General features: G+C 42.7%; 1 protein-coding gene across 1 annotated transcript in view; it reads left to right on the top strand.

Moving 5' to 3' along the window:
• Positions 1 to 16,479: 16,479 nt before the first annotated feature.
• Positions 16,480 to 21,592, top strand: part of CHST11 (carbohydrate sulfotransferase 11) — a 176,854-nt gene continuing 171,741 nt past the window's right edge. The window contains exon 1 of the mRNA XM_062569538.1: positions 16,480 to 16,582. Coding sequence (XP_062425522.1) covers positions 16,480 to 16,582 — 103 coding nt within the window. The remainder of the gene's footprint in view (positions 16,583 to 21,592) is intronic.

Genomic DNA, 21,592 nt, shown 5'->3' with positions numbered 1-21,592 from the left:
AACCAGTTTCATCTGAGGGCAGTGGCAGTCTGGCTATTTTTTGTGGTCCTCTGGACTGATCATATACCAGCTCCAGATAAGCCCCCTCCTTGTTTGTGGCCTGGAGAAAATCCAGCCCAGCGTGCATACAGGGTTTCTGGATTTCACTTTCTTCTCTATGTAACTAGAAGGTTTTAAACTGAAATGCTAGACACTATTAAACTGACACTTATTTCCTTTCTGTCTACAGTAACTGGTAGATCAATATTTTGGTTGAGTGTATATTTTATGCTAAATATAATATTTTACAAGATAACTGACTTAAAAAAGTAGAGGAGTTTAAATGTTTTGCTTTTCTGGTTTTATGTGCAATAAAATGATGACTGGTATCGAATGGTGTAATTTAATTTTTATATGACTGTTTCTCCCTCCCCAATTCTCAAATAAAATGCCCAGCACCTTTTAAAAAGCCCACCTGCACTAAGAGACTGTTTCTTGTTGGCCTCTAGAGCATTAGTTTTAATTTGCTAACAGGAAAAAATCTACTGAAGGAGGATTAACAAGCTAAGAGACAGTGGGAGAGAAGAAGTGAAAGAGCAGGCAGTGAACTCAAGGAAACAAGACCCAAGCATAGGACAAATGGGCACAATCTCAAGTGTGTGTCATCTTCTAGAACCCATGTTCAAACTGTTCCAGTTCTACTTGTTTTGCTTTCTGCACAGAGAGAGGTCCTTCAGACAGATTGTACTGTGGTCCCTCATGATGTTGAGGATGGTAGGAAAACCAGAATTGCTACTGCTCTTAAAAAAAAAAAAAAAAAAAAAAAAAAAAAAGTATCTCTGCTTCTTTAAACTGTTTATTCATGCTCAAAGGAATCTCTCTGGCAAATTGTATTTACCTTGCTCTTCATTCAGCCAAGGGTGACTCTCCTTACCCTTCCTGTTCTTCAGCATGCCCAGGGTGCTGTACTAAGAGCAGAGAAGGGCCCCAACACATATATCTGGAAGTCCAGGTGAGGGGTTAGGTGGCATAGAAAATCTCACATGTGTTTGGTAACGAGAGGCAGAGGAGGCTCTGTGAAATGCAGAACTTCAGCTCTGACCTTTCTAGGATGATGATACATATCTTGCAGCCTTTAAAGGTCAATATCAAAGGAGGGTTAGTGAGAGCACATGAAGAGGGACCTAGATCATGCCTAGACCTCTCCCAGGTCTGCAGATGTCTCTGGCAGACTCGCACAGAGATGCCAGTCTGGCAGATGTTCTCTGAGCCCAGTAAAGGGGACCAGCTGTGCACCTGCAGCCCTTCCTCACTATCAGTACCCACATCTGTACTATGCATGAAGTCAAATAAAGGTGGCAGGAGAACTGCATGGATGAATGAGTAGCTCCTGACAAAACTCAGATATAAAAAGGAAGAATACAAAAGGTGGAAGCAGGGTCAGGACACCTGAGAGGAATATACAGACACTGTCTGAGTGTGTGGAGATAGGGTTAGGAAAGCCAAAGCCCACATGGAATTGAATTTGCCAAGGGTCAAGAAGGGCAGCAAGAAAGGCTTCTACAGGTATAATTTGGTGGATGCGGGAAGAGGAATGGATATCAACTTGTTCATCTCAACTTCAGTAAGGCTTTCAGCACTGTCTCCCTAAACATCCTCATAGACAAACTCATCAAGTATGGACTAGACAAGTGGACAGTGAGGCGAACTGAAAACTGGCTAAACTGCTGAGCTCAAAGGGCTGTGATCAGTGGCATGAAGTCCAGCTGGCGGCTAGTCACCAGTGGTGTAGTGTAGGTGTGGATACTGGGGCTAATACTGTTTAACATCTTCGTTAGTGACCTAGATGATGGGACACAGTGCACTCTCTGTAGGGATAGTTTGCAGATGATACGCGATTGGGAGGAGTGGCTGATGCACTGGGTGATTGTGCTGCCATTCAGAAGAGCCTGGAGCTGGGGAACCTGGAGCTGGAGAAATGGGCTGAGAGGCGCCTCATGAAGTTCAACACAGAGAAATGCAGAGTCCTGCACCTGGGGACAAATAACTCCAGGCACAAGTACAGGCAGGGGCCTACTTGCTGGAAAGAAGCTTTGCAGAAAAGGCCCTGGTGTTCTAGTGGGCAACAAATTGACCATAAACCATGAAGATGCCTTCATGGCAAAGGCAACAAAGGGCATCTTGGGCTGTACGAGGAAAAGTATTGTTAGCAGGTTTGCAGAGGTGATCCTTGCCATCGTTACATGTAATTTATTTTATTTTATTTATTTTTTTTTTTTTTTTACTGAGGGAGTAGCTGAACACTGTAATGAGTTTCTCTGAGAGGTTGTGGAGTCTCTATCCTTGGAGATATTCAAAACCCAACCAGATATAGCTCTGAGCAACCTGTTCGAATTGACCCTGCTCTGAGCAGGGATGGGGGGGGGGGGGGTTGGACTAGATGATATTCAGAGGCCCCTTCCAACCTCAGTATTCTGCAATTCTATGATTGTATTTCATCCTGGAAAGAAAAGTGCCTCAACTTCAGTTTCCCGCTCTGACTGAGGGAATTAATTTTTCTTCCCTCAGGTAGGCGCCCTGTAGCCTAACACAGGGCTACATGTTATTTTGGGGGCCAGGACAGGAGGAGGCCTTTGATATTGCACACTGAAGCTGTTCTGTTTGGCATGTAAAGAGATTTGTTAGGCCAAAGAGAAAGCAGGCAGGGATTAGATTTTCAAAACAGGTGATGGAGGTGACAGGAGTCCTGGATTGCAGTCTTGGCTGCAGAGGTTATTCAGCAAGTAATACCTACATTATTATTAGACACTACACAACTCCAGGATGGGAATACTAGGCAGACATAGTTAAAGGAACTGAAATATTGGAAAGGAAAAAGATGCAAGATACAGCCTCCCCTGCAGCACTCCCTGAAAACTGCTCAGCACTCAAGTTCTTGTTGTGAGTCTTGGACACGTACCTTTCCCCTGGGAATGTGAAGATTCCTCTGCAGTGATAAAATGTCTAATTTCTTTTACAGATTGAGTCTCCAGAACCTCTTGGCTTAGAGCTGTGGTAGCATTATGTTATACGTACATTACCTGTTTTTTCAACACTAGGATTTACTGAGTGGAGTATATTTCTTTGCTCTTGGAATAGTAAAAAGCTGGGAGCCATCTTCTGTATCTTCAAAGGATGCATACCCACACAATTCTTATGGGTATAAATAAGATTTTGAATAGTTAAGGAGTGCTGAACTGAGCTCATTGTGTACTTCAAATAGAAAAAAAAAAGTTGTTTTTATGGCTCAAGTAGACCATCTGTTTCTGAAACAGCTCATGTTTTGGGGATTTCCTTATTAACTGACCACTACATTCCAAACAGCACTCATCTTTGAAGATACCTTATTTATATACAATATCAGACTGGCAAGAGAGAGGTGTCTGCACAATTCTTTAGAAATCAGACAGGGATGGTATGATTTTAAATTGGCACAGCCATGTCTTTGTCACTTCACTTCACTACCACCTAATTTGTATAAAACAAGGAAAAATTTAAATGGATATTATCATATCGGGAACATCCAATGAATCCCTTATTTGTGGCAAAGGAAAGCCATCTTTCTAAGGTGACTTCACTTAGCCCTCTATGATTCACATGGAATTCAGAACTACTGCATTTTTTCTTAAGCTGAATTATGGATGAGACCCAAGAATAACTGACAGCTCAGTTATTTCTTTCTGATGCATTTCATTAATAGCCCCTGCACCTCTCACCTCTACAAAATTGGCAACCAGTGAGGTGCCTGTAAGAGGCTAATTGCCTCCCGAGTCAGTTGTCCTGGAGCCAGTTGTTAATCTCCTGGTGTTAATTGCCAAAGGCATGAGTAATCGAAGTGGGCAGGATGCAGAGGAGCCGCGTGTGTATTAGAGCTATGTAGCAAAATGCAAAAGGTGCTCCATGATGTTACAGCAGAGCTTAGCAAGCGGGAACATGATGAAGCAGTGGCTGAGTGTAAATTCTGAATGTTTTGCTGCATATATCATTCCTCACCTTCAGATGACTGCCTTACTTGCAAGCTATGAAACAGGTGGGTAAAACTGGGGGCTCTGGGGAGGCTAAGTAGAGTGTGTCAGAGATTTGACTAGCATGCCTGTACTGTTTGGTGTTGGCATAATACTAGCAATGCTGTGATATGTTTGGAGAGAAAAAGAATGGAGGTGTAACAGGTTGTGTAGCTTAATTCTTTGTTTTGTTGTGGCTTTTCAGTTTGCTGTTCTTAGCTTGAAGACTGGAATTAATCCTGAAGTTAAATTAATCTCTGGAATTGCCCCAGTAACTTCAGTTGAATTGATTCTGCCTACATGAAGGCACACCTTTAGTGTGTTTGACTCATGGTTTTGAGTTCGGTTTTCCAGTGTCGGGTAACTGGTTACCTCACTGAGACAGTGAAAACTGTGCTTATTGTCCTGGTAAGCTAAAATACATAAGCAGCTTATGAAATCATACAAAATGTAGCGTGGGCCGAAAATCTGGCTTGCGCTTATTGCTCATTAAGTTAACAGAAATGAGGCATGTTTGTTAAGATGCCATTTTTTGCACATAATCTGTGGCAGAAGTGCTGCTTTCTGTCTGTCAGACTGATGGCTTTTGAGCATCCTGGTTTATAGCGTCTGTCTTGGCTATGATTTGGCCTTTTGTTCCTAGTATCAGATGATGACTTTCAAGCACCTGTATTTACTGCTGATGGGCAGAGATGGAAGTGATAGTCCATGAACTCTGGCAGCTGGAACATCTGCTGGGAGAACAAAACCATGAGTTGCCTGTCTGGAGGGTTTGATGATGAGGAATTTTGGCTGTGGAGTTTTGTCTTCAAGTTTACAGTAAAATGATAATTTGTTTAAACAAGTACAGTTTACTTTATATCTACTTTTAAAAAGAAATCCCTTTTTATTGGCACTGGTGTGAGAAGAAAAAAGGGATCTTCTGAGACAGCTGTGTATTGTAACAGACATCTTGCAAACTAATAACAACAATGATTAAGCTAATTTACAATTTACATTTTCCAGACTTCAGTCTGGAAACTGCTTGTTTAACTCGAGGGACTGAGAAACACTTGGCAAGTAACAGATAGGGCGATGCCTGTGACATGAGTGAAAAAATAAAATGGGGGTAAGTAAGACTACTGCGTGGATAGTGTTAGATTGAGAAAGCAGCCTAACAACGCTGGATTCAAAGAGCACCTTAGCAAAACATACTTTATTTTGATTCGACATTCTGCCTCAGACATTGGCTGCAAGCTGTATTCCTAACAGAGGTGTAGATATGCCGAAAAACCATCCTCAGAGCTCTGCTCTCCAGGACATCTTTGCTCCATGTTGTACTCTATGATGTATAGGATTGGGGAGCAGCAGGAAGGAAGGGGAGGGAGAGGAAAGAAGCTTTGTGATGCAGTTTAATACACAAATTAGAAGGCTTAATTTGAGGCCTGATCACTTCACCAGGTGTGTGTGTGTGTGCTGCAACTTAAACTGACAGGATGATTGGGTCCCTGAAGAGAGAATTTAATTTAAATTTTTTTTCTCCCCTAAATGCAAAGCTAATTGATATTTACTTTAGTGTACGTGGATTTGGCACCTGCTGCTATCGTTGTGATGGCTAGAGGTTGTTACAAAAGTTAACATGAATTTATAAATCAAGTTACTAAAAATGCAATCCTAAAGGTGCAGCTAAAGGTAGAATCTGCAGCTGGATTTAGTTATTAAAGAAGTGACCTGTTTTTCCTTTCTTCCTTCAGCCCTCCACCTTATGGCAAGTCTGCTAACAAAAAAAAAAATCAATGCAACAAAGCACCAGCTATGCCAGGAAAATCTTCGTGGAAGAAGAGGAAAATCTTCGTGGAAGAAGAGGAAACCTTCTCCTAAGAGATTTTTCTGCTTGTCTCTGAAAATGCAAGAAAGAGAACTGCTGAACAAGCTTTTGCTTGTTGCTTTAATCTTACCTGTCGTCAGAAGAGGAAAGATAATCTCCTAGCGTGCTCTAGCGTATTCCTCCTCTGTTCAGTACCAAAGCCCAGGAGGTCAGCTGCCCTCAAACACAGTGGTGGTGGCTGCAGCTACCTGAGTATCAGTGTGTGTGTATTGTATTACAGCAGCCCGTCCTCCCTCAAGTGGACTCACTGCCTTCCATGCTAGAAGAAACCTGTGGTTGGCCTTCAAAGGAAAGAGCTCTACAGGGAAGCAGCTCGCCTGAAGGAGGCCAGAAGCACTGATTACTATTGATGAGCCCTGCTGGAACAAGAGAAGGTGTAGTCCCTAGCCTCGTGCAGGATTTGTGCAAATGGCACACACTGCTGTTGCTGCTGCTTAGATTCTGCAAAACCTCAAATCTTGTTTCAGTAAAACTTGTGTTACATTTATCCAGAGCTGTGCACACATTGCGAAAACCCACTTCTCTAAAGTACTTCTTGGTCATGGTTTACATTCTTCTTAGAATGAATCATAGGGTTTTTTTATTATTATTATTTGTTTGTTTTTTCTTTTTGTCTTCCCAATCCCATTACTTACATGGTAGCCTAGCAGGCAGTGGTTTGAACTAGGCCTGTTTAATTTTTATTTCACAAATAAATTGGTGGTAATGTGGGAAGGCAGTGAGAAGGGGAAATTTATAGTCCAAACACTCAAAAGATGATCATACCTACTTCCTTAGTTACAACATGGCCACACAAAAAGTTAATTTGGTAAATGGTATGAAGGTAATAGAAATCTCTGATCTTGGTGAGAATGAATGGCTGGGACCATGCAGAGAAGAGAACTCCCTTGAACAGATCTCCTGACACCAGAGCAATCCCCATTCTTCCAGTGGCAGAGTTACTCTACGAAAATCCTGCTCTCCCTAGTTATTTCAAATACTAACTCAATTGTATGGCATGCTTTACAGAATGGGTGGGACTTAGAAGTAGATCAATTTGCTTTTTTAATAGTCTCAATTTCAAGTTTTCTCACTCAAAAGGAAACTGTAGCAATAGATGTTATTTATAGGTGATTTGAAGACTTTTTTGTGTCATTGGAAAGGCTAGTTTGGAGTTGTACTGACAGAAGAGTTTCTTCCCAGGGTTAGCCAAATGTTTCTGAGAAGGGAAAAAACAGTGGGACTTTTAGGATGCATTTAAATTTGCAGCATTCTTTGATTCTGAGCCTAGTGGAAAAAGAATTCATGCAAGTTTGAAAGTCATTAGAGTTGTGAACTTATGCAGTCAGAAATGCATATATGTGTTTTCTCTACTTGAGAAAAACTCTTGTTTTACTTAAACATTGACTAAGAGGAAGTAATGAGGCAGCACGGAGCCTCCAGAAAACGTTTTTTTTTTCCTGATCAAGGAATTGTGTATAGCAAATGGCCATTCTTTCTGTGCAGGATGAGACAGACAGCTTAATGGTATTCATCCTCATCATCCTTTGATAGAGGCAGTAGAGTCAGGATGGGGGCCTTAGCCTAGCCCATGTTTGGGAAGAATAAGCTCTGATAGCATTACAGCTCATGTTCTACAACCAGGTCTGAAACCAAACCAGATTGCATCAAGAAACTCTGCTGCAGAGGAGTAGTTGCCATAGCACAAGTTCTTATCTTTCTGTTCAGAAGAAAAGTGACATAAGTATCACTTCTTGCCTTCTGGACTGTTGGCACTTTTACTAGTCTTTGCGCATTTAATCATATTATGAATAGGTAGAAAGACCTCAAACATGGGCAGAATGTGATCTTTTCCTCAGGTCAGGGTATACAGCACTGTGTAAACAATGGCTTTCCATAGTCAGCTATCAATAGCATTTATGTACTCTGATTGCTGGAGCTGGCTCATATTCTCCTTTGCAGAGACTTCATTGCACAGTTGGAGTTGTAAGTCCACCACAAGGCATTTGATAAGAACTGGGAACCACATCAGAGAAAAAATGTGAGGTGTTATTTGATACATACATGCTATACTGCTGGAGTGACAAATGTGTGAAGTGACTTGGAAAGCCAGTCTTTACAGGCTGGCTTATATTATTTCAACAGATTCTATGTGATTTGTTACCCACCTTCCCTCTCCTGTAATATCAGTAGGCATCCTTTAAAGAGTCCCTGAAATCACACCTTTTTATTGAAGAAACATGAGGGAAGAAAAAAAATAGCACTTAATTAGCTGTAGAAAATACTGTTCTTCTAGACATGTTTCTAAATTGCTCCTTATAATCCCACAATGTTTTTCAGTTAAGCATCTCCTAGCACTTCTCAGGCCTTACTTAAGGCCACTGTAGAGTAGATGGTGAGAAAATTTCTCCTTACAAGCATGAATCACTGCCCACAAGAAACCTGGTTTCAACTTTGGATCTACTTTTCACTCTTACGGCTGTTGGCTTCAGCAAAATTTTCTCTCCTAGCTCAAACATTAGTGGAATGAACCATAGGAAAAGCATTACAGCTTAAGAGGAATATGACTTTCCACTTAAGACTATGTTGGCTTGCTGTTGATTTTGAAGACCCTTCAAGTCCTAAGGACTTTACACATAGGTTTATGTGAAATATGTGTCTACATTGAATATAGCTATACATCTAAACTAGAATGAAAAACTGCATGGAACTTGTTGCACTGTAGACAAATAACAAAGAATTTCCCCAGTGTTTGACTTAAAATAGTTTTATAATGAAGTTCCTAGGAAGATGATACATGTTTATCTTCAGTTCAATTTTAGCATAAAAGGAGAGGTGGTGGTGGGGGGGGAAATTCCTAGTGAATATAATAGATTAAAATCTTGTATGACAGTACTCAATGTTTAGGTATGCTTGACTTGTTTAATGTGGAACACTTTATAAAAAGAGAAAACTGAAGTGTGTTAGTTTCAGTAGAGAATATATAACAAATCAGAGTTTGTTTTAGGTCAAAATATATATATTTTTTTCTATACATTAAATCCATCTAGGGACAAATATCAACAATGAAGAATGTGGCTTCCTTTTCTGAGTGTAAGGCATTCCATAAAGTAGATGACATGAAAACAGAAGCTATGATGCTTCAAAATAGCAGTACAGAAACATACAAGATTTGGCTGTGTTTCCTTTGAAACAAAAAGGGATTTAGAAAACTGAATTGGGATTACTTTCACCTAATTTTCTCCATATACAGTATAAGTGTCTGTAACACAGCTAGACATCCAGGAGCTTTTCAGTCCATGGACACTTTTGGGGCATGATTCATCTCATTGCATTTGAGATGTCTAAAATAGGCCAAGCAAATTGTCATGTAAATATGTATTTATTTCTGTTGACTGACCATGTGTCAGCATGTGACCAGCTGGCTGGAGAAATATGTATTTAAGGACTGGTGAAGTGGATGTACCCTAGAAGTGACAATGATATACTTCAGCATTTTACAGAAGCCAGCTTATATATTTACATAATCTGAAATGATTAGAGAGTGTTTCAGAGGAGTCAAGCAATCATTTAAAGGCATTTTAAAAATTATATACTTAAACACAGGGGATAGCTTTTTCTTTGATTCAAAAAAGTAGAATGGGGTCAATATAAATAATTGTTTTTCCAATTTGCTTCTGTGGAGAAGCAGTGGGTATTTTGCCTTTGTCTTTTCTCTTCTTTTTCTTTGAAATAATGATTTCTTCTGTGTTATCTCCTGTTTTTCTGCAAAGGAGCTCTTCTTTAAGAATATATGTGTGTTTGTTCCTGTTCAAATTCTACTCCACCATCACCCAAACCCAGGATACGTATAAGGCATTCCAGCTCTTGGAAGTTGCTTGCTTGGATTTTAGCTGAGAAAGTGCAGTGGGACAAATGGAGTGAGCATGTTTGTCTTGTAAAGATTTGCACTGTTCTGATAGCAGTTTGCTTCTGCTAGCCAATAGCTACCAGCATCCTGCCTTCCTAGCTACCAGCTTTTATTCTGAGACCCTTGTGTCTAATAAACAGCATAGCAGGATACCAGAAATATGCTCTGAAGAGTATGAGTAATCCGTGGTGTCTGAGAATAGAATTAGGATGAGCAATCTGACAAAAAGCTAGTAATTCCTCCTTATTTCACCGTCTGTGTGCTCTGAGTCACAGTTCAGATGATGCTAGTGCTCCAAGGTCAGTAGAAAAAGGAAAAGAAAAAAAAAAAAAAAAAAGAGAGATCTAAATTTAAGTGCAACTTAAGGGTGTACCACCATTGCAGGGAAAATATTTACCCATTTAAAAAGTCCTTTTACAATGTGAGTGCAACTATTCTATACAGAGAGAACCAGCATGGGCAGAAAAGCTTGCCTTGCAGCTATCTTGGAGTAGAACTTAAGCAATGAAAAGTCCAATTACTTTCACTTCATAAGTGTCCTTAATTGGCAGTGTGGAAAACTGCAAGGGAACAGCACATAAGTGTTTTTTAAGAGAGAGAGAGAGAGAAGTGAACTTCAGTGGAACTTGGCAAATATTTTAAAGTTTACTTTGCCCAAGAATTTTTGTTGGCTGCCCTGGTTATAGCTGTGGTAGATGAGATGCATCAGGATATTCCTTGGATTTGGTTTTTGGGGGTGTTCCCCAAGTGCAGCTACTTGCATTGCAGGGAGAAAACCAAACTCTAGCTAATTAACACCATTAGCAAATAAACGTCAGTCTCTTGGCAGACTTTTTCACTACTACTTGTTGCAGGGTTTATTGATGCTTCCTCTGAATCCAGTAATGTTGTCCTAGACTGTGCTGGGCCACTGGTTTGATCTAGTACAGGAATTACTGTTGATTACAGTGACAGAGCTGTAAGTATCCATCACTGTTACAGATTTCATCCTCCAAAGCAAAGCTTAAAACAATGCTTTCCTGCTAGCTCTTTCTACTCCATAACTAAAATCCTCACCAGTAATATATCAATGGTCTTGCAAGTTTTCACTGTTGATTTTGCTTGTGAGTAGTACTAAATCTTGAAATAAATTGTTTATTTTTGATATCTTCTCCTTGCCAGATGTATGCTTGTCCTTTAATTAAACAGTGATCCTATATTCTCCTGCCTTTAAAGCAGGCTGGATCAATGAAAAACTTTTTCCAGCATTAAGGCATTTCAAAGCACAGCATTGTTCCTGTTTTTAAAAAGACACAAGCCTGCTGATACAGTCATATCTGCAAACTGTCATTAGAAGCACATCTTTAGTGCGCTTGCAGACCAGGTATGTACTATTCTGGAAAAATACTTTTTTTTTTTTTTTTTTTTTCCTCCCCAAGAATTTGCACTGGAGGAAGGCTTTCTAAAGCTTACTGTGATTTTTTTTTTTTTTTTTCGTACTGAAGAAAGATAATACATAGATAATAAAGGTACCACATACATTTTGGAGACAAGAGTGGTTCCGTATTTAGAACTGGAAACCCTGTCCTGCTCTTCAGCTTCTCAAACCCTCCACAGAGAAAGAAAGAAAGAATATACCATCATCACAGGACAAAATTACTGGTAAGCTTTGTAAGGAAGGGAAGGAGCTGTAAATCCATAATGGGCTTTACAAAGTAAAGCACAAAACTAACCTGTGGTCTGACAGTATAGGGGAGGTAGAGACAACAATGCCTTTTAGTTAGGACCATTTGATACACATTGCAGAAATACTGCCTCTCATAAAAATCTGGTTTGCCTTATTGGGGATGCATGCAGTTCAAGAAGCCACTAACTTGTTCTGTCCAGAACAAAGACAGGTGAAATCTTTAGGAAGAAGCAAGTTGGGGAGGAGAGTGACATCTAGTATAATGGATTTTAAACTGAAAAAAAGATAATCTTTGTCTTCCTAGAAAAAGATGCTGGAGATCTACTCGGAACCAAGAGTTGGATACTGTAAGCAGGTGGGCTTTCTTCCTAATCTAGTAGTTCAGGTTGCCCAGGCTATAAAGGCCTTACCTAACTAAGGGAAAAAAAAAAAAAATTAGGGAAGGTTCATATGTCTAAATGTGTTTGCTCTATCAATCTATGAATTAATGTGTTCCTGCTAACCAGTAAACAAGCGATCGATCATTCTGGCTAGGCCAAGCTATATTACTGCCTCTGTTCTTACCTAAGGGGTAAAATACCCTAAAGAAGCCAGGTCAAATTGGCTCTGCTAAAGGAGTTCCCACAAGCAACCAGTGTACTGATTTACGATATTTTCTAAGATGCACAGCATTTAGGGGGCATTGTAGAAAATACAAGACGCATGACAAAGCTCTTCAGAAATGTACTGGACATCAGCTTTGAGAGCATGTTAGATAACCATATAAGAAAACACATAAAATAAGTCGTCTTGTTTGGAAGGAAGTAGTGCGGAGCAGGACGTTTTCATAGCTCCAGATTGTCTTACAGCTTCCCATGGTGGTAGCTTCCTGGAGGTGGGTGGCCTTTTTCTTGTGCATACAGTGAATTGCTGACCGAGAACTCCGTAGGTACGAAATCTTCATCCTACTTCCTCTGAAATCAGCTGGGAGAGGGAGGCTCTTGGTGATTTTTATAGGAATAGAATCAGTATCTTAAAGGACTGCTATCATTTATTTCCAGAATAACTTTGTGAAATACAACTTGACGGCCTGTCTCAGATTGCATTACAGAGCCCTACAAGGGTGTGAGGTAGGGAGTATATTCCCATTAAAATGGATTCTTTTGTATTCAAATTCCTGCCTGTAGATAGCACAATAGAAGGCAGTTGGTCAAAGGAAAGGTTTGCTAACTGGCTGCAATTGTTACAGGGAAGTACTTTCTCCTGGGGGGGGGGGGGACCAAAAGAAGACCTGGTCTCTTTATGATATGGTATTATAGGGCAGAGGAAGGTTAAAAACTAGCCGCGCAACATATAGCCAGAGACATATGTAGGCGTTACAGAAGCTTTTCTATTTTATCTAGCTAGATACCTTCACTCTGAGGTGATAGGAGTGGTGATGGAACTGGAGTTAGTGTGGCCCAAGATGATGAAAGAAGTTTGTCTGAAATGGCTGTTTCTGTTTCAGATCTGAAAAAGAGCCTGCATAGCGAAAAGTTCATCCATTTTCTCTCAATAATATGAGTTGAGCCCACGAAGATGTTCTCTTACTTTTTTTTTTTTTTTTTTAATAAGTGGGTGAAACTAATAACTATAAAGCAAAGATAACTTTTTCTAAGATTCTTTCATTATAGATGGGAAGTTGCACAGCTATCTATATGTTCCTCATAGATACTTCTGTATATCTAATGGCTCTTTCTGGTTCTTATTTCAAATGCTCTCTAACATTAGCCTGCTTGCCATTTTTGATAGATTGCACTATCAGTTTACTACAAACTGCATTTCTGCCTGTGTTGTTTTTCAACAGTGGTTTTGTTATTTTTAGAGCTTTATCAATAAACAGTGATGTGGCTAGAGCTGTTTGTGTATATATAAAACTTTCATACAAAGCAAACAAAATATCCTACAAAATATTGTTTGAATTTCTTTAGATGTCACTGACATTTGGCTCAGTTCTTAAGTCTTTCTTTCCAGAAGACTCTTAGATGATGATACTATTTTTGTTCAGAGATGCTGAATATTGGATGTTATCATGGGAATGGTAGGTGTTCACACCTACAGTACAATCCAAAGTCTCCCTACTGCTCTGCAGCTGCTAATCTTTCCACTCATTTAGAGGTATGCTTTAGAAAAGAAGTGCCTGAGCTCTGTATAGCCTTATTAAACAACTTTTCACCCATCTGGAAAGACAACTGTGTTTCCTTGTGTTCCCTCTTTTATGCTTTTCTCTGTAGCAAAACCAAATCGCAGATGTCTGAATATGTTAAGGGGTGGGGGGGAAGCTGCTATATTTCTTTGTCCTAACTCACTAGACATTAGAAAGGATAGTCTGAAGTTCCCGTAGATGCTGCAAGTGTGCAGGTGGATGTTAAGTTTGTAATCTCTAAGGTATATAATGAATATATTGCCTTTACAATGTCCTTTTAATGGCAACACACTCAGTGCTTTTTTTCCTGCTGCTTTAAAACACTGCTTCACTACAGCAGAGGATGATGTCCCCCCCCCCCCAAAAAAAAAAAAAAAAAAAAGGTAACTATCATTAAGTCACATTGAACAACTGATCACTGTCTCTAGCAATGTGTAACTTCTCATGTGTTACTACTTTTCAGTATTGAGTTTTAGGTTTTTGCTTTTATCCCTTGGTGCCTAACAATGTATCCACATTCTTGGATACAGTCCAGTTCTTTCTGTTAAAATACTGCAGTTGCTTCTGTGCTGCAGCATGTATATTGATGGATGCATACTGAAATCCCATGCTGTGCCTCTGGTTGACTTCTGTTGACTGACTTAAAGATTTGTCTTTTCGATGTGCTACATATTAGAAATATTTCTCTTTATTTACTGCTTTTTGATATAATAATTTGTGTTACATTTGACTTTTGGATCTAAAGGAGAAAAATCTATTTGAAGTTTCCTTTATAAATAAAATGACTAGAAAATGATCACTGCATATCACAACTGCTTAAAAAATGTACAGAAAGTAAGCAAAATGAACATTGTATAAATCCATAAGGAGCAATAGAAATAATTTCTAATAAAAGAAACTGTGGGTCAGACCTAAATAATTTACTCAATTACAACTGTCCAGACAAATTATTGGTTTTGTCCTTGAGGTGACTTCCTTTAACTAGCTTTTGGAAAGTCTGAATGGAAACCGCAGATAACCCAGATGACTTGATATGTTTCTGTTGCAATTACCATGGAAGAAATATCCATATATATATCGGTATATGTATATATATATATATATATATGTGTGTGTATATATTAACTTAAAACACAGTTTACCCTCTGGCTTGCCAACTGCCTCCCAGGTTTGCGTGTCTGTTAAGGTTTTCACTGTAAAGAAAACCTCTTGTCCTCAACCATATTGGAAGAACTGGCAAAATCTGGAGGGAAAAAATCCTTTTATACATCAAAATGCATCTTTATACATCAAAGTGGTACTCAGCACCATCAAATCATTTTTACTTTAGCGAAAAGAAAAGCAGTAGCAAAACAGTATTTGGGTAAATAAGGAGAACAAATAAGTTAACCGCCTGCAAGCACTGATTGCAGGGTATGTATACTGGTAAATCGATTTTATTCAACAATGTACTTAGAGCAAGTGATAACCTGGGAGGACTATTATGTGTTTAATGTTAGGTGCCAAGTTCAGGATTTATCTGACCTACAGGCTGATCACTCCTCCCAACCCGGCATGGGGTACGTGTAACTGAGGGCCCAAACTTAGATGCACAAGTGGACACGGCAGCTCCCTTTTGTTCTGTTGCACTAAGCTCTTCTGCATTCCTCCCACGTACAGTCTTGTATCTCATTGCCTGTTGTTGCTATCCATCTACCACGGGGTATATTTTGATGGAGGAACCTCGGGGGAAGAACCTCTTGTTTCCCAAATAGAAATGGGCCATCTAGTTGGTTAATTCAGAAAACTTAAGTCTTGAAGTTGGGGGAAAAAAAATCTTTCATTTCTGGCTTGTCGGGTTGCAGTGTTTTCATTACAGATGATTCAGTGCTATGAAAAATCAGTGTTTACACCAGTTATAAATATTAAGCTACTTCTTGGGACAGCGTTAATGCTGAAGAAAGGACGGTAAGTACTCGCTATAAAATGGTGTCTCATGAATACTAGAGCGTGAGGAGCGAAATCTGAAAAAAGTCTTTTAGGCTTAACTGAACTCTGGACATGGGGGGGTAGGGAAAAAAAAAGGGGGGGGGGGGAGAACAGCATTTTCTCCAGGCAGAGCGCCAAGGTGAGAAGCCTCTTTCCAGAAACTTCCTTTGTGGGGTCTGGGGGAAGGCCAGCACGTGGGTTCAGCCTGCTCCTCCCCATAATTGCCCCAAGGCGGTGGACCCAAGACCCCTGAGGAGGAGATTATTAAGAGGTGGCCAAGCTCAGAGGCAGAGCGACCACAACGAGGAGCTGCCTTCGGCTGCTGCCTCTGAGGATGGCCGATATCTGCCCATCCCGGACGGGGAGCCCCGGGAAGGGTCGGGAGGGTGTGTGTGTGGGGAGGGGACCCCTGCGCCTCCTCCTCCCTCAGCACCGGCGGCGGCCGTTGGTCGTGGTGGCGGCCGTTGGTCGTGGCGGCGGCCGCACGCGCCCGGCACCCCCCCCCCCTTCACCCGCAGCGCGCCCCGCGGCGGCAGCAGCGTCCCCGCGAGGCAGCCCGGCGCGTCCCCGCCCGCCGCCGCCGCCGGGCGGGACCATCTCTCCCCTTGGCGGGGGGGGGGGGCGTGCTCCGCCCCGGCTCCCCGGCTGGCCCGCCTCCCCCCGCGCCGCGCAGAGCGCCCCTCCGCCTGGCGCGCGGCGTGGTCACGCCCAGCGCAGGCATTAGCGCCCCCCCGATGCAGGGCGCGGGCGCCCGGGCATCTCTCAGCGCGGCGGCGGCGGCTCTTGCGGCTCCTCCCCGGCACCTCGGAGCGCCGCGGGCGCGGAGCGGCTCCGAGAGCGAGCGCGGCGGTGCGGCGCGGGGCGCGCTCCGCGGGCCTTTCCTGCTTCCCCCACGACAGAGCCATGAAGCCGGCGGTGCTGGAAGTAATGAGGATGAACCGGGTGTGCAGGATGGTCTTGGTCACTTCCGTGGGCTCCTTCATCCTCGTCATCTTCTATTTCCAAAGTATGTTGCACCCAGGTAGGGACTCGCCGCGCCGTGTCGTGCCGTGTCGGGTGTCGCGCCGCGTCGGCAGGCGGCCGGGGGTGGGGGGGGTCCGGCGGGCGCAGGTGCGGGGCCGGCGAGCCCCGACCCTCCCGCCGGGGTCTCGGCGCGGCGGCGGCGGAGAGCCCTGCCCGCGGCGCGGCTGTTCCGTCCCGTCCTGTCCCATGCCGTGCCGTACCGTGCCGCGCTGCAGCTCTCCCCCCGCGCCGCGGGAGCTCTCCTCCCTTGCCGGCGCAGGAAACTTCCCGCTGGAGGAAAGTTGCCTTTTTTTTTTTTTTTTTTCCTCCCTTTCCCTCTTTTTTTTTTTTTTTTTTTTTTCCTTCCCCTTTCTTTTCTCCCCTCTCGCCTTATTTCAAGCAGTCGGGGAAGGAGGGGGGTGACCCCCGTCGCCCGCTCTCGTACCGCCCGCCCGGGCGCCGCCGCTGCCCGGTGCGGCTCCCGGCGCTGCCTCCGCCGGGGTGCCTGCGCTTGGGACCGTCTGCCTCCCTTAACTGTGCTTATCTAGTACTTCTAAAAAAATCACTTATATGTGTGTGTATATACACACACACACACACACACATGTATATGTATTTAAATGTCAGCAGCGGAGCGGGAACTCTAAGGTGGTTTCCGCACAGCACCGCGGCTCTGCCGCGCTCGGCGTTCCCGGCTGGCTCCTTTTGCGGGGGAAAAAGGGGAGCACCTCCCCCCCTAAAAAAAAAAAGACCCCCCCCCAAAAAAAAAAAAAAAAAAAAAAACCACCACGAAGCTCCCGCAAATGTTTCCCGCGATGCTGGCAGCGGCGGCGGAGCACTGCCGGGACCCCGCTGCTCCTTCCCGTCCCTCCCCTGGCTCTCGCTGCGTGCTTCAGCTCGCCTGTGTAGGGGGGTTGCTGAGGCTGTTTTGGGGGGTAGCTGATCTGGGCTTCCCCGAAGCTCGCTCGGGAGGTGGCGGCCGGCTTGCGCCGCTCCGCGAGGGAGCGGGGTCGCGCCGTGGGAGCCGCACGCTGGGGCCGCTGCGCGCCCGGGCGGCTGCAGTGGGGCTTCTTCCTCCAGCTGCACCGCAAATCTTACCGAGCCTGGCAAAAAAAAGGGGGGGGGGGGAAGAGAGTTTTGATTCTTCTGTCTGTCTCCCCCCGTACTTTCCCTTGTCTTTCCTTCACCTTCTTTCTGATAAATGAGGTTGAAATTAAAATTATGGTGCCTCATTAAAGGAATCTGATAGCAAAGCAGAGAGCCAGCTTTTGTAAGAGGGAATAATAATCTTTGTAGACCAGCTGTGGCAGGGGGCAAAGAGGGTGGCCAGACTCCTGGGTATGCAAGTCTTTTGAGCGGTACCCGTAAATTGCTCTTGCCAGCTCTTGAGTGCCATGGTCATGGGCACAGTGGTGGCAAACAACTGAATTCCAGTTAAATAGGAAACATGTATTCAGCTTGACTGTCTTTTCTTCCCTGTCTCATGTAGCCCCCAAACTCTAGTTGGTTAAAACTGACCTCCCTTAAAGTTTTTAGAGTTGCCAAGCCTTTATCTTATACACTAATATCATTAGGATTTGGTAGATTTACTCTTCTGTGGTAAGATGAAATCCTGTTTGGTGTTTCTCTGTCAGCTATCTGATCCTCAAAGTTGATACCATTTGCTTGATGAATTTGCTCTCTTCTAGTACCCATCTGTGCTAATACCTGCCAATTTCTTGCAGAAATTAGCAGTTTTTCTTTCGTGCTGAGTGTTTTTCATGCTCACTAGGTTCATAAGGAGTGCTCAGCCCTTTGAAGCCCCTAAATAAAGCCTTCCCCAGGTCTTCTAGGTGCTCTGTGAAACTGTTACAAGCAACCAATTCAATAAAAAATACAACTTTTCTCACTGGTTATATCTTACAGCAATGTAGTTTGCATGCATTTTCAGAATATTTGGCCAAGAGTTGTTCTTTTCCTCCTGTTTCAGATGAATTATACTGCTGGAACGCAATCCCAGCATTTAGTAGGTGACAGATTAAACTTAATATTTTACTTGAATTTTTAAACATATAAAATCATCATCAAAGAATTCTCAATATGCTCAGTAGCTAACTACTGAGAATTATTGCTTTATATTCATGCTATTGTGAAACTATAAATAGGTTGAGATTTCAATACAATCAAAAGGATTTACCATAAATGCTTAAGAGGCTGTGATACTGTGAAATCACTGGCAGGATAATCTAGACCCATTTTTCTTTTGACACATATTTAGGTTGTTAGTGCAAGTAAAGTAGATCTGGAAAGAAATGCAGTCAGAACCTGTCTCTAAAGCACTTTTTCGATCATGAAAAAAAGAAAGCAGAATCTGTTATGGGCTATTTCTGTAATGGAAACTGCTAGAAATCTGTCAAAGCTCTAATCTAGAAATATGCATAGTGCAATCATCCAATTTACATGCAGTTTGTGAAGCTCAAGCAGCCAATGTCACCGGGTATCTATTACCTGATTATATGTGTTCCAGTCTTTGTGGTTATGCAAATGGTAGACTGATGTGGAGACCTTGAAGGGGCGGGAGAGGGAAAGATAGCAAACTTGATCACCCATGGTGTATGTCAGGTAGCAGACCATTTTGAGTGACAATAAATACCTTCAGTCTGGTAATCGTTCTCCATGTAGGTCCAAATTCCTTGGAGCCGCGTGCGGGCAGAATGCATGGCTGTGGGGGTGAGGTGGGGAGAACACTGCAGGTATTAAGAGCTTTCACTGGTTCTCCTTGTGTTGTGGAGTGTTGAAGTTTAGTGGATCTGTTCTAGAGTATGTGTTTTAGGAAGGCTACAGGAAGGAACAGTGATTTTTCTTGCACTCTGGCTTGTCAATATTGTTAGGAGTTTACAGTACCCTGTGAGGCAGGGCGCCTTGCAATCGCAACTAGTGGGAAAATTTCCATCCAGGCCTTTTGGATGGAGAATAAGGTTTTCTGTTCCCTGCAAGACATGTCAGCTCTTCATTCAAAATTTAGCAGTTTCTTCACCCCCTCTACCACCTGTTTTCCAGCTGGTTCTGCCTGTGGTGATTTTTAGAAGACTTGTTCTCTGCCCATAGAGCTTTCTAAGCAATTTTAGGTGTGATACAGAAAAGGTGGAAGAGGCTAGAAGGCAATTGAAGGATGAGTCCAAACCCCTTCAGGGACAAAACAGTTCTTCATCTGTTAGGTGGGCACTTGCCATTTTGTAAAGTCTGAATTGGATTGCTTGTTAGAAACACTAAAAAACAGATTCTTGCCAGCAGATTGTTCCTTTGGGATAAATAAATGTGGAGGAAAAAACGGCACGGTTTAATAAAGCTGTAGCTGTGTTGTAACTCAAATATCAGCATCTTGCAGGGACCGGGTGCTTTATACTTTGGGCTCTGTTCTCTTTCTTTGTTGGGAGGCTGCTGGTAAGCGTGCTGTCTGGTTAATGCTTCCTTGCATTGTATTTACTTTGGCAGAGATCTCCTGTGAGAGTTGCCTGACGAGTTGCCGGCAGGGGAAGTCGAGCAGCGTGGCTCTCCACTGCTTAGGGACACTGTAGAGAAATTCTGGGAATGGCCCTAGACTTTGCAGCCTGTTTGGGGCAAGCCAGGTCACCATCTGCCCCTGAGGGAGGAAGTGGCTGTGGGGAGTTGTGTGACTTCCTATTGCCTGTCTAGCCTCTTTTGAAAAGAGAAAACAGGCAAACTCACTTGCTCTGCAGTATTTATTATAGCTGAATAGATGTTTCCCTGGGATTTTTTTCTGAGTATTTCCTTGTTTTACTCATGTGCTGTGTATTGCCCGCAGGACAGTGTGGCAAAAACTAGGTTGCACTTGCTGCTGGATTTGTGTTCAGTGGGTCAGTGGCAGGGTTTTATGACAGCCCATCGTAGTTGTATCTAGTGCCTTTCATGTGAAATCAGTGCACTTACTTAGCCTGCCTATACTTTCAGACATATTTGCTTTTCTCTGTAGTCATCCCAGCGGCAATGAGTGGGACTGTGTGTCAGTAAGTGTATGCAGGAGCTGCCCTGCTAGGCTGGGGCCAGGGGTATGCAAGATGTTGGGCATCTGTGAAGATGAAAGATCTCACATAAAGGTAGAATTGTTAATATTATCTTTGTTTTACCTGAAACCAATTTATGGAACTAAATTGTTCTAAATCTGTTTTCTTCACTGCAGACTTTAATATTTTTGCTCAATTTTTCATCTCCCTGTCTGTGTGGATTGTTCTTTTCACTGTTCTGCTATTCATGCTAACAAAGGTTAGAGCCTCAGACGGGCCTCCTGTCTGTGATCTTCTGCTGTGCATGCAGTATCATGCAACTGATAGCTGCTTGTTCCTTGTAGAAGGTGACATCTTGAGAAGGCTCGAGTGTCAGAACAGCTCAGACCACTTTGTTCTTTTCTTGAAGTCTGAAGACAAACTCGCTATTGGTTTTGACGGAAGATTCGGTTCTAAAATCGATGCCGTAGCTTCCCATCTTGGTCACGATCCATGCTTGCTTCCCTGCTTGTGAAGGGGAATGAGATTTGCAAAGCTGTGCTTGAGTAGCATTCCTTTGACAGACCTCATATATTGATTTAAAATTTTTCTATTTGGGATACTGAGAAATGGAGTTAACTTGACAGCCACCAGACTTGTGAGAGGGCTTTGCTGTAATCCTTCGTCCCTGTCCCTGTAAGCTTTTCATTGATTTCCATGCCCTGCTTGATCACTGTGAGCAAACTTGCCAAGCTCCAGTCCCCGTTCTCGAAGGTACTGGTAGTCTGAGAATGCTCTAAACTAAGAGTTAAACTGCTCTTTGTATATTATGAAAGTCCTGGTTAGTGAATATTAAACTTGTTAGAAGGGCAACTTTTTCTGTATCAGCAGGTATGACTAGCTTCTTGCAGCAACCAATAGTTGACTGTAAGAAATAAAGTACACTCTGTTATTTCTGAATGTATTCAAGCAAAAATGACCTGGCAATGCCTGCAGTAACTTTCTATTAGATTTTAAATTGTCAGAATGTT

This window comes from Rhea pennata, chromosome 1 (genome assembly GCF_028389875.1).
Source record: "Rhea pennata isolate bPtePen1 chromosome 1, bPtePen1.pri, whole genome shotgun sequence".
In the NCBI taxonomy this organism is placed as follows: domain Eukaryota; kingdom Metazoa; phylum Chordata; class Aves; order Rheiformes; family Rheidae; genus Rhea; species Rhea pennata.
Note: the sequence above shows the minus strand (reverse complement) of the source record. Positions and strands in the feature narration are given on the sequence as shown.